Raw genomic sequence first — 13,646 nt, forward strand, 5'->3', positions numbered from 1 at the left:
GCATTTAGGGGTGTGGTCTTGGTCAAGACAATCTCCTGAACTCCAAACTGAATGTCAGAATGGGAAAGAAAGGTGATTTAAGCAATTTGGAGCGTGGCATGGTTGTTGGTGCCAGACGGGCCGGTCTGAGTATTTCACAATCTGCTCAGTTACTGGGATTTTCACGCACAACCATTTCTAGGGTTTACAAAGAAGGGTGTGAAAAGGGAAAAACATCCAGTATGCGGCAGTCCTGTGGGCGAAAATGCCTTGTTGATGCTAGAGGTCAGAGGAGAATGGGCCGACTGATTCAAGCTGATAGAAGAGCAACTTTGACTGAAATAACCACTCGTTACAACCGAGGTATGCAGCAAAGCATTTGTGAAGCCACAACACGCACAACCTTGAGGCGGATGGGCTACAACAGCAGAAGACCCCACCGGGTACCACTCATCTCCACTACAAATAGGAAAAAGAGGCTACAATTTGCAAGAGCTCACCAAAATTGGACAGTTGAAGACTGGAAAAATGTTGCCTGGTCTGATGAGTCTCGATTTCTGTTGAGACATTCAGATGGTAGAGTCAGAATTTGGCGTAAACAGAATGAGAACATGGATCCATCATGCCTTGTTACCACTGTGCAGGCTGGTGGTGGTGGTGTAATGGTGTGGGGGATGTTTTCTTGGCACACTTTAGGCCCCTTAGTGCCAATTGGGCATCGTTTAAATGCCACGGCCTACCTGAGCATTGTTTCTGACCATGTCCATCCCTTTATGGCCACCATGTACCCATCCTCTGATGGCTACTTCCAGCAGGATAATGCACCATGTCACAAAGCTCGAATCATTTCAAATTGGTTTCTTGAACATGACAATGAGTTCACTGTGCTAAAATGGCCCCCACAGTCACCAGATCTCAACCCAATAGAGCATCTTTGGGATGTGGTGGAACGGGAGCTTTGTGCCCTGGATGTGCATCCCACAAATCTCCATCAACCGCAAGATGCTATCCTATCAATATGGGCCAACATTTCTAAAGAATGCTTTCAGCACCTTGTTGAATCAATGCCACGTAGAATTAAGGCAGTTCTGAAGGCGAAAGGGGGTCAAACACAGTATTAGTATGGTGTTCCTAATAATCCTTTAGGTGAGTGTATGTCCCTGGTGTGTCCATGTGTTACAGGCTATGATGCAATCCCATGCTGACCTCATCATCCACAGATCTGTTTGCGCTAGAAGCTTAGCATTGAAACCACATCCTTCCTGATTATTCTTAGTCTTTGCAAGAAAAAAGAAGCATTGTTTTAAACGCTTATTCCATCTTATCAACAATATACATTCATTCACCAAGTACAAAGTGATGCTGAGTACAGCTCATAAAGATGCATTTCCCCTTTATTCCATCAGGTGGTATTGCAATAGATTCTTTCCAGAAAGAGCTGTTGTATTATAACTCTGGCACAGATGTGTGGAGCAGACATGATGGAGCTCCACGGCCTCCACTGCATGTGCACCATAGGCGATCGCCTCTATGTCATGGGTGACAACCACTTCCAGGGGGACTAATGACTATGATTATGTGCTAAGCTGGGTGGTCTACAGCCCTGCATTTGACCAGTGGACAGTTGTGCCTCCAATGACCAGAGGTCAGATCGATGTCAGGGTGACAGATTTTAAGGAGCGCATCTATATGGTGGGGGGTTAATCTTGGAAAAGTAAGTGCATGGTGAATATTGTGCAGTGTTATGACCCTGAGAAGGATGTGTGGGAGAAGTTATTTAGTGTCCTAGAGCCTCTTGGAGGTCTTCAAGTATGTGCTATGACATTACATTCTCTTAAGGGTTCAGTGGATGAGGTTCAGATGCAGGAGTGTCCTCTTTTAACTTCCAAAAACAAAGGCAAATTAACCGTTTTGGTTCAGTGTTAGTTCATGATACATATTGCATTTAATAATTATTAAAGTTAGAACCTTATTGTAAAGTCTTACCAATGTTTTGATATCTCTGTTGACATTAAAACTTGAAATGTGAGGTATTTAATTTTGCCTCACTTTGCCAGCAATGTGGTAAGCTTCAAGTGCAAACGGTTTAGTAGCAGTGCGTGTCAGTTTTTTAGCAACAGCAGTAATTTGTGGCATTTATTTAAGCACTCATGAAAGCTGAAATGCTGTTTTCTTTCAACTGCTGATCCAAAATTTGTGGGCCACCTTGCTTAATATTGCATCTCTAAATTATACTGTTTTATGTTTATATTCTATCTGTATTCTAAATCTATTTTTACTTAAACGATTTTTATGTGCAGTGCAAAAATAAAAGTATTTTTAAATTGTTTGGTTTCAATTGTTTTCAATTAAGTGTGTTTTTTTTCTCTCTCTTAATAGAACAAAATGTCCACCTATTACAGTCATGGCAAAAAAATGTATCTATTTATATTTTGCCATTTGCGGATACATGCCCAAAAAGAGTGAGTGAATGAGTGTGTGTATTGCACAGAAAGTTAGCTGTACAAAGTCATAATTTCAACCTTAATTTATATTATTACAACCTTCAACTTGATTTGACTGATATGTGTGAATTTTGCCACGTTTACACAGTTTTAGTTTAAACAGATAATATATCACACTTTATTTGGAAACTAAATAAGGACTAGAGAATAGATCATTGCTATTGAGTTCTTGACAGCACAGTTTAAAGGGATAGTTCCCCCAAAAATGTAAATTCTGTTGTCATTTGTTTAAGTTGTTCCCAACCCATATGACTTTCTTTCTTCTATAAAACTAGATGTTATGCAGAATGAGAGCCTCAGTCACCATTCACTTTCATTGTATGGAAAAAAGATAGAAAGTGAATTCTGACTGAGACTAACCTAATTCCTAATATCTCCTTTTGTGTTTAACAGATTAAACAAAGTCTTACAGGTCTGAAACTACAACAAGTTTAATAAATTATAACAGAATGTTCATTTTGGGGTGACCTATGCCTTTAAAGTAGAAAAAATGGTATTCCGTACTTTGTCAGTTGTGTGCAGGGCACAGTTCAACCTATAACCTTGACTAGTTCATTCTTCATGAAAATGTTTTCAGACAGTTTAAGACATGTTTGTCACTCTCCCACACAATCCTCCGCAGTCAGCATTTATCCCTCTCAGAGGCTTGATTAGCCTGATAAGGGACCTGGTGTGTATAATCAAGACCCGCCCTCCACCCTGCCACACAAGGCTAATTGACTGATTAGTTCTCAACCACACACAGACAGTCTAAATTGCTTTACAGATAAGCAGAGAAATCAACATAAGAGTAAGTGCAGAAAACACTTCAAAACTGGGTCACGGTGAATCATTAGGATTAAAAAGTGAAGTAGATAACTTTTAATTCTCTATTTCATGTTGTCTTTATCTAAAAGAAAATATCTGTGTAGACAGCCTAAATGCAAAACCAAGCTAAAATCCCATCCATGGTAATACCATCCAATTACATGAAAAGCCATTACATAAATCCATTCAAATAATTTCATGTCAACAGTGGCTGGCATTGAAAAAAGAGGACCCCTTAAAAATAAGCAGGCATCTGCTGACTAGCACTTTGACACATTTCTCATTGTCTGTCCCCAGCCATCAGCATTGGGGTTGTCCTTGGCAGATATCAAGGCTTACAACGCACCACCCTCCCAGCCTGTTCCGCATCACTGTGATTTCCCAGACTCTATTCTCTGGAACATTCCTAGTGGCACAATAAAAGTGTCAGCCTGGAGTGGAGTGTTACTGGTGCTAGTGGTAGTTGCAATGTCTCTGTCAGGAGAAGTTTGTGTGGTGACGGGAGCATGTGGCTTTCTGGGGGAAAAGCTGGTCAGACTCTTGCTGGAGGAGGAGAAGCTTGCAGAAATCCGAATGCTGGACAGAAACATCCGGTCTGAGATTATACAGTCACTGGATGGTTAGTACATACTCTCCTTACAGAATTTCTGATCCAAAATAACAAATCCCTGTTGTGTTTGTCTTTTGTAGTGGTGTCTGTTTGTTAGTTTTTTTTTTTAAATCCCTCTTTTGTCAATTGTCTTTTCCTTTCATTAATGCACTTATTTGAAATCATTCAAATTTCAGACTTTTCAACTTCATTACTTTTTAGTTAGAAACTGAGATTTTATATATATATATATATATAATTCAATTTGATCTGTTATATGACTGTTTTGGTTTTCAGATTGCAGAGGAGAGACTAAACTGAGTGTTTTTGAGGGGGATATCAGGGACAGAGAGTTGCTGAGAAGAACCTGCAGGGGAGCAGCACTTGTTTTTCACACTGCATCTCTCATTGATGTCTTTGGAGCAATTGAATACAGTGAATTGCATGGAGTCAATGTTAAAGGTCATCTATGGCTGGTCTTTGGGAAGCAATAACAAGACTGAATTCATTTGAGCAAAGTGTGTGTGGGTGTGTGGGTGTGGATGGGTGGGTGTGGGTGTGGGTGTGGGTGTGGCCGTGTGGCCAAACTGGTAGGCTAGTCTAATTCGCTATTTCCTCTGGAATTTAATTTTTAGATTAGCGATATTTTTATTTTATGAGGTCTGTGGTTAACATTACTTGAAGAGACTAACTGTGTATGTGCTTAATGAATGGCATGTCCATATAACTTTAATCAATTTTAAAGGTTCTTGAGCTTAAAAATGTACATTTGAGGTATGACTGTGTGTAATTTATATTTTATCACAAAACATACAATTTTCAAGCAATGTTAACCACAGCCCTTTATTTTACTTGTAAAGTAAAACCATTCAAAATTCCAAGATGATTCGAAAATGCTAATTCTTTTGAACAGCTCTAAATTAGTTTGACAGAAAAAGGTATGGTATTTGAAAAAAGTATTTTAAGTAGCTCAACTGATAGAGCATGGCACTAGCATCGGCAAGGTCATGCGTTCGATTCCCAGGGAACCCACAAACTGATACAAGGTCAACCATGAATGAACTGTAAATCTCTATGTATTAAAATGCCAAAATATTGAAACATAGCACAATATTACACTAAAAATCAGAAAGGGTTGATGAAAATTTGATCTGTTTTCCATGACAGGAACACAACTGCTCCTCGAGACATGCATTCAAGAGAATCTGGCTTCCTTTATTTACACTAGCAGTATTGAGATCGCTGGTCCCAATCCCAGAGGTGAACCAATCATCAACGGCAACGAGGAAACCCCTTACTCCTCCTATCTTAAATTTAACTACAGCAAAACCAAGGAGGAGGCTGAAAGGATTTGCCTTCAGGCCCATGGAGAGCTGCTCCACAATGGAGGTCATCTGGCTACTTGCGCATTAAGGCCCATGTACATCTATGGAGAGGGCTGTCGTTTTACATTAGGCCACATGAGGGATGGGATCCGCAATGGAAATGTGCTGCGGAGAACCTCGCGTCGTGAGGCAAAAGTGAATCCTGTGTATGTAGGAAACGTAGCCCTCGCACATCTACAAGCCGCTCGAGCCCTCAGAGATCCTCAAAAGAGGGAAGTAATGGGTGGAAACTTCTACTACATTGCAGACGACACCCCACCTGTCAGCTACTCGGACTTCAACTATGCTGTTCTTTCACCACTTGGCTTCGGGATACAAGAGAAGCCTTTTCTTCCCTTTCCCCTTCTTTATCTTCTGTCATTCCTTATGGAATTAGTGCATGTTGTGCTCCGCCCCTTTTTGAGATTTACCCCACCCCTAAATAGGCAGCTACTGACCATGTTAAACACACCCTTTAGTTTCTCATATCAAAAGGCCCACAGGGATTTCGGATATACCCCTCGCTACAACTGGGAAGAGGCACGTAGACGCACCACTGATTGGCTAGCATCTGTTTTATCCACAGATGCACAACAAATTCACCTGAAATAAATTAAAATCTTGTGTATAAACAGTGCTTCCCATATTTCTCAATATGTCATCATGTTCTGGTTGTTGGTTTACTGTAAACTGTCCTTCTCTGGAGATCCAGTGTAATAGATATACAAACATAGAATTAGCTCTATTTATGTATTCGTTGTGTAGTTTGGCATTAAATATAATCAGTGAATAATGCATGCCTTTTTAAAAAATTATTTCTAGCAAATGACTATATATTATGTTTGTACTTGTATGATTAAAAAATATATAAATAAATATCATCAATATTAAAACAAAGTTGTATTTCTTATTCCAGCACACTGCAAGCAATAGTTCTTATTATTATTCTATTTATTGATGATGATGATGATAATAATAATTATTATAATAATTTTATAATAATAAGTTTATTTTTCTGACTGCATAAGCATATTGTTTTTGTTTGTATAATTTAACAACATTTTGTGGAGTTTACACTTAAACAAAAACGTTTTTTTTAAACTGGGTACGAAAATTAATCTTAATTCAAGATATGTTTTTTTACTTTATTATTTTCTTAAGAATATTTATCTTGGAGGTTACGTTACACCATGCGAGGAGCGGATGTGTGAGTGATGAGCTCTGTGCACTTTGCTCGTTTTTGGATTACTTTCATGTTATAATGCAGTGAAATTCCTCCGGCTCTGGAGACATTAAAAGACACTTACGTGCTCTAGATGAAACCTCTGAAGGGCCTGCAGACCGGGACTCGATTTGGATGGAGCATCCAGGGAAATTCAGCGTCAACTGTCCAACATGTCGGTGATGCTGACGAAGGTTGTTGGTGACTTGGAGGATCTCGCTATAATACGTCGATCGATTATGTCGATGGAAACAAAATTCTCTGAATTGCTTACAAGAGTGGCAAATGTTGAGAAACTGATCGATTATCTGGAGTCATTGGAAAGGGAATTATCCACTAATCCGCTCATGACCAAAATAGACCTGGAAGGCATTTTGGAAAAACTGGAAGTTCTCGAAAATAGGAGCCGAAGGAACAATGCACGGATTCTTGGAATTCCTGATCATGAAGAAGGGAGAGATATGGTGAAATTCCTGAGTCTGCTCAACATAATGGGCCATAAACTAGAAATCAAGTGAGCTCACAGAGCCCCGGCTCACAGATCTGCTGAGGGAGACAGGTCCCAATCAATTCTGGCCAAATTTCTGAGATCATCCGATAAAGATCTCATGTTGTGCCAGGCGAGGAGCAAAGGAAAGCTTTCTTGGAAGAATCACAATATTTTCTTGTTCCCGGACTGTGCAGATTCGACAAGAGGGAAACGTGATTGGTTCAAGGAATGCAACAAACTGTTGCCTCAACGGAAGATCGCTTTTGCACTGTTGTTTCCGGACAAACTGAGAATAGACACCAAGGATGGCCACAAAGTATTTCTATGCCCCAAACAAGCACTTTCAGAGAAACAATGGGTGAGCTAACTATTGGGTGTTTCTCATGTGAGTGGATTGACTTGCTGTACATTAACTCAACTGTCTGAGGAAGCTAGGCGCCATTTTTCTTTCCTTTTGCGTTGGCTCCGCCTAGCAGCTGGAGTTTTTTTTGTTCCCGGCTAGATTGAGAATGTACATTAAGGATGACCGCAAAATATCTACATGTCCACACAAAGGATTTTTTTATAAAGTTGGCGGACTGAGTAAGTCATGGTGTAGTTTTTTAATTTAATTTTGTATGTGGCCTCCGAGGAGCTGGGACGCCTGTTTTGTTTCTTTTTGTGTTGGTTTTGCCTTGCGGCTGAAGCTTGTTTTGTTGAATAACACTGCTTCAGGACAATTGTGGATGTATCTGTTCATTCTTTATCTGTTCTAGGACAGGTGCTCTACTCACTCATACTACATTTTTTAAGATGTAAAAGTATTTTACTTGAGTATTATTTTTCAGTCCTCTTTCCTCCCATGTGTATGTATATATGTGTATGTGTGTGTGTGTGTGTGTTTAATTTTATATTTATTTATTTATTTTGTATTCTCTGTAGGCCTATTCGCTATGTGCACAGGTGACGCGACGAACGTTCGAAATCTGCGTGGTGGGCGGGGGGACTTCCGGTTTAGGTTACTACCCGTATTTCTGATGTAGATGTTGTGGAAGAGTGAGTGGCAAGCTATCAGTGAGTACCGTATGTAAAATGTTAACAGTAAATAAGAAACGTCTTACATATCAGTATCAAATTGGCAACTCTAAATTACATTGTAGTGTTCCTCGATGTGCCGTTTCATCGAGGTATAATTCTGAAGTTTTCATCGTTTTCCGCATCAGCCTGAGGTACGAGCTCAGTGGCTAGTCAAGATAAGACGCGAGAACTTCACTCCTACCGATAACACCCGGGTATGCAGTCGACATTTTAAGCTAGAAGATTTCATCATAACCACAGGACGTCGAAAACTTGTTCAAGGAGCTGTGCCATGTCTTTTGAGTGGAACAATTTTTGTTTACCAGCGCCAAGGACTGTATTTTTCTCTATGAGCTTCCATATACTGCTTATATATTTTGTAATTTACTATGCTGTTTGTTTTTTTGTATCTTGTGATATACCTTTCAGAAAATTGTCTGAAATATTGACAATGTTTACATGTCATTTATTGTCTTTTACACTGCCAGGAGGAACACAAATACATGAGTTAATTCAGACATTTATTATACAAAGACACAAGCTGTCATACTACACTCTAAAATTTAATGTAATCTAATAACTAATAACACTGAATTCATAATAACAAAAGGTACCTTGTATAGGTTTGTTGTTTATGTACATACATGTGCATTTCTTAAAGAGAACTATTTACATTGATTTTCACACAAACACATGTTTTGTACAGTCTGATACAGTAATGCAACATTATGATTAAGGCTCTGCCAGCCACACAGGAGCACTCAACCTCATAGAGCTGAACAGGAGTGGAGTCTTCTAGGACAATCTTTTAAAAAACAAAAAAGTGTGTTATAATCAGCAGAGATCACAAACTGATCAGATATCTCAAAGTCAAAAGTGCATTTTGCATTATTTTTCAAGTTAGCTACTATGAGTTAGAGAATGAGGTTACTTTAGGGTTAGTAAGAAAGTAAGTAAGTTAAACACAACACAATATAAACAGCAAAGCAACTGTCTCAACAACCAGCTTCTGGGGTTTCATATAGGAATGGTGGGTCTACTAGAACACTAATAGGGCAGGCAAGTGTCATCATAGTGTTACCTACTTCAAACGTTTGGCTAGCTAGATAGTTGTCTTAAGATGTTCAACTTGTTTAGGTAATTATACATTTGTTTGCCAGTTTAACCCATCATTGCCAAATTGAAGCCCCAGAACAGAACTGGTTGGATCAGACAAACAACTGAACTGTCTTTCATCCTACTCTGATGGTGTGAGGTTTCTCATGTTTCCTCAAAGATCTATGACAGGTAGCACGGATGATGACTCTCCCTGTCTGTCTTTACTTGATACTGGGGATAACCAAATACTGTCAATACATGTAACTGAACAACACAAGTCATTAGTATATGGGTGATTCTTAGACTATGGGCACTTTTATGTACTTTGTAACCAAAAATGTCATTTTTTTAAAAATATGACCAAAGTACAATTGATATGGATTGCAAGAGTAGATTTGTGTAATACTTTTTATATTATAATACATTACAATACTTTTTATATTTAGATTATAATATTATTTTTATTTCTAAATTATACTTTTATATTAATTGATTTCATTTAGATGAATGAAAATTCAATTTTGTTGCATCATTTATTGCTTATATTTTTGCCTTGCCATAAGTTGTGTCAGTTATTTACACGCATTGTAACCGTTCATCTGTGAGACAAATCAGTTGTATACATCAAACTCAGCACTACACTAAAAACAGTTGTGGTTATGTTTAATGGCTTTGTGAATTGAGTTTACTGAGTGTGATGAGTTTAATTGTTTTTCTAATAAACATCTCCACTGTTTCTCTACATTCACGTTAATTCATTGTAATTTCCATCACAACCCACATTTTTAAAAACTATTTAAAAAGTTCTCATCACACATTAAAAATGTATCCACAATTTACGAGATCATGCTCTACTTAATATAAAAATGCAAGTCATTTATTTTCTAATAAGCACTTGCCCAAACCAGTATTACATTTCAGAGTGTGACAGGTGTACTGTTCACCGTTTGGTCCTTCGGGCAGTTAATTTATCTCATTGACAAATGTATAATTATTGTACATTGTGGAAAAACTGATAAAACTAGTTACAAAAATGATCCTAGACAATTCTTGGCTGACATAAGTTATTCTGTTTTTAAATAACAGCATTGAGATGTGGTGGAAATGACATTTCACTGCTGTTATCTAAAAACAGAATAACTCATAACTTCTTAGTTATGAGACTAACACAGTCTCATAACTTCTCTTGTAATCTAAGTTTGTCCTCTTACAGACCTTAAAACTAGACAAATAATTTAAACTTATGAGATGGTGTTACGTGACTTTTGAACAAGTTTTTTATTCAACTTCACAAGCCTAAAAGTGCCCCTTGTTGAAGAAACGCCCATACATTTATTCAATGTCAGATAGTAAAATGAACATATAATAAACCACATGTGACCAACAACTAAAATTAATCGTTTAATAAGTATTTTGTAAAGGTTACTTTCTAGCCTAACGTCACCTAGCATCATCGCTAACGTTAGGGCTACAGCTAGCTAAAGACATAGCATAACTTACCTTCATAATTGTCAATGAATGAAGAGACGTATATCTTGAAACCCTTTTCCCTCTTGCTCTTGGGAGCCGATGATGACGCTTGAATTATTCGGTGTACGTCATTTATCGTTATCCTTGGCAGATGTTGAAGGGATCTGGTGTAGAAAGCCATGTTTATCTGGTCCTAGTCTTACCTGACAGTTACCGGCGTCGTCGATGAACCTAACGTAGCGTTAGACCGGAAATACCATCGCCCACCAGTGACGTCTGACAATCATGGAACGTTCGTAAAATCAACTAGCCAATATGTGTGTTCTTATGTAAGACCACTGGGATGTTAATTTGGGGTTGGGTTCTTGATTGGGGAGGGGTAGTAGTTGGCGTTAATGTTGATTCATTGTACAGTATATATGTTTTGTTTGTTTTTTTGCTTTGAAAAATCTATAAAAATGTTAATCACAAAAAAAAGAATATGTATCTTTTTAAGGATTTTTTTTTATATTTTTACAAGGAAACAAGACAAAAATATTGAAAAAGAAAAAAAAAACTTTACTTTTCAGTGCAAAAGATGCCTCTATGGGGGAGCCTGAAGAAGCAAACAGCTGATAATAATGTCTGTCAAGTGGGGTAATTTGATTGTATTAATTTCATTTTGACTTCACATCTCTTCTAACAATCCAGCCAAAACTGTTTTGAAAGCACATGGTCTACACTGTGCCAAAGGCCAGAGTCCAGCCTGCAGGCAAATAATCAAGCATTTCATCCACGTGAAATCACGGGTTCACATTCAACTGCAGGCAATGCAACATAGATCAATTGTTTTTCAATTGTTGTAGAGAAAGCTTACTAAAGCCCACTAGTATCATGAGATAAATGCTTGAAAATTAATGTGTCTCTCTGTATGCTGGCATGGGTTGTAAGAGTGCACCAGGAGTGGAAAGAAAAGCTCTCCAAAAGGCCATTAATCTCATTTAATCGGATATTGTAACATTTTTCTCAGAACCAGACATTGTGTAACTGATCGTGGCTGACTATTTAGTGGATTCCAGGCTTCTTAGTGCTATTAGTTGAAGAAAAGTAACAAAGACGATGCAGAAAAAGGAAGAATGATATTTTACTCAGTTGATTTGGCATTTTGATCATTATATCCAATGAAGAAATGGTTTGGAAATGGATAAAGGTTTTGGCTTTTGTCTCAATGGAGTGGTGGTTGTGTAGTGGCTAAAGCACAGGGCTGTTAATCAGAGGGTCACAGGTTCGAACCCCACGGCCACCACCATTGTGTCTTTGAGCAAGGCACTTAACTCCAGGTTGCTCCGGGGGGATTGTCCCTGTAATAAGTGCACTGTAAGTTGCTTTGGATAAAAGTGTCTGCCAAATGCATAAATGTAAATGTCTGTCACCTCTACTGTAGGTAAGTTCTTTCAGTATTACATCCATGTTCAGCTAAATCTTCATAAAAAAAAATTGTGTCAGTTCTAATTGTTATTTCTGAATGCTCCAAAATGAATGATTCACGGTGTGCTGTATAATAGACTTGCTTATACCTGATTATGAACAACTAATGTCTGTGGTAAACTTTTCACAGCTTACCTCGCATCATAAACTTAAGTAGATGTTTTATTTAGAAGAAACATAAAAAAGGTTATAATGTATCTGTTTGCAGTGGTACATTAATTTGACTTAATCAATAGTTATTAATGCCAAATTTTAGTTCAAATGTATACAAATCCATTGTTATGTTTCGTACTTCCTGACCACCAGGGCGGTGGTTCGTAGTGTATGTTCTCTTGCGGGTCCGCAGGTCGAGAGCTGTATACCAAAAAGGTCACTCCTAGACCTCTGTCTGTGATGTCACCGATCTTATAATATGGGGTGTCACACAGACTTCCTCATTTCTCTGTGTTTTTTGGCGATATAGATCAACGAAGCTTGCGTTAAGAGCAAGTAGCAGCCCTAAATTGAGCGCAGATCAGTAGTGAGCTGGCTGTCACTGAATCATGTGTGGCAGCCATGCTTTGAGTGTAGCTTAGCAAGAAGCTGCCACTGTGTTGCATAAGCAGTGTAATAGCCCTCTCTTGAGACAGCTCGGTATCAGGTTATTTGTGAAGCGCAAGCCGAGTAACTACCCCTTGAGACTTGCTCAGGAAAGCTTACTTAAACTGTTGAGTTACTTTATTTTTCAGTCTCTCTATATAGGTAATGTGTACATATATACACACACGTAATATTTAAAAAAAAAAATTGGTACTTTTGATTACTGGACAACCATGGATAAACCAGAGCAGTGTGTCCAATACACTAGCACACTGGAGTCTTTTGATGGCCACCAACTTTGTCCACGTGATTAGGGTTGGATCATCTTTGGGAAGCATTCACCAATCCTTGCATGAATTGTTCAATAATGTCAGTGGCTCAGAGAAAGGCTAGGCTCGCTAGCCTTGATGGTGCAAATGAAGAGTATTTGACCAAACCTACCCAAGGGGTAAAAAAGGCTTTGAAACTTCACACACCAGATAAGGTTGAAAGGCCTCAAAAGAATAAAAGAATGATGCAAGGATTAGCACAGCAGGTGCAGTCGTTGTCATCTGACATGGAGCAGATAAAATCCTACAGATGATGGATTACATAGCCCAAGATCTAGGCAGACTGGTAGGCCTCTGCCTGATACATGTAGATTAATGATAGAACCTTGCCTCTCATTCCAGGACCGGCAGTGAAGGACGCCTTGGGCAGTTGCACTTCCCTGGCTGAAACACGTAAACAGGAAAGTGCACCAAAAGCCTTTCAATTTAGACCCCCAGTAACCACTGGGAGCTATTTAAGCTTCTCTCGCTTTCCCAGCCCTAGACAAATTAGGAAACCATGCTACGCTAGCCACACAATTGTCTCCCATGAGGGCCGAGCACAGCCTCCATGACAACCACCTCAGCGTCGGGAGACACGACACCCATCCCAATGACTTATATTGGACATTGGGGCGAGGAAAACCAGACTTTGACCCGCCCTGGGCGATGATGGGGTTCCTGTCAACTCAACATCTAGCCTACTGGCAAAG

General features: G+C 38.9%; 1 protein-coding gene across 1 annotated transcript; it reads left to right on the forward strand.

Annotated features, from left to right (window-relative positions):
• Positions 1 to 3,725: 3,725 nt before the first annotated feature.
• Positions 3,726 to 6,008, forward strand: LOC127659169 (3 beta-hydroxysteroid dehydrogenase/Delta 5-->4-isomerase-like). Its single transcript, XM_052148841.1, has 3 exons — positions 3,726 to 3,909; positions 4,177 to 4,341; positions 5,047 to 6,008. Exons 1-3 carry the CDS (start codon positions 3,759 to 3,761, stop codon positions 5,853 to 5,855), a joined length of 1,125 nt encoding a protein of 374 aa, XP_052004801.1. The 5' UTR covers positions 3,726 to 3,758; the 3' UTR covers positions 5,856 to 6,008.
• The last annotated feature ends 7,638 nt before the right edge of the window (positions 6,009 to 13,646 follow it).

The sequence above is a fragment of the Xyrauchen texanus genome, chromosome 18 (assembly GCF_025860055.1).
Source record: "Xyrauchen texanus isolate HMW12.3.18 chromosome 18, RBS_HiC_50CHRs, whole genome shotgun sequence".
NCBI lineage: Eukaryota > Metazoa > Chordata > Actinopteri > Cypriniformes > Catostomidae > Xyrauchen > Xyrauchen texanus.

Bases quoted from the DNA above. Each gene is read 5' to 3' on its own strand.
- LOC127659169 (XM_052148841.1), top strand. From the start codon at position 3,759: ATGTCTCTGTCAGGAGAAGTTTGTGTGGTGACGGGAGCATGTGGCTTT. The intron at 3,910-4,176 runs GTTAGTACATAC...TTTGGTTTTCAG, and splicing joins GATTATACAGTCACTGGATG to ATTGCAGAGGAGAGACTAAA. The intron at 4,342-5,046 runs GTCATCTATGGC...TTTCCATGACAG, and splicing joins GCATGGAGTCAATGTTAAAG to GAACACAACTGCTCCTCGAG.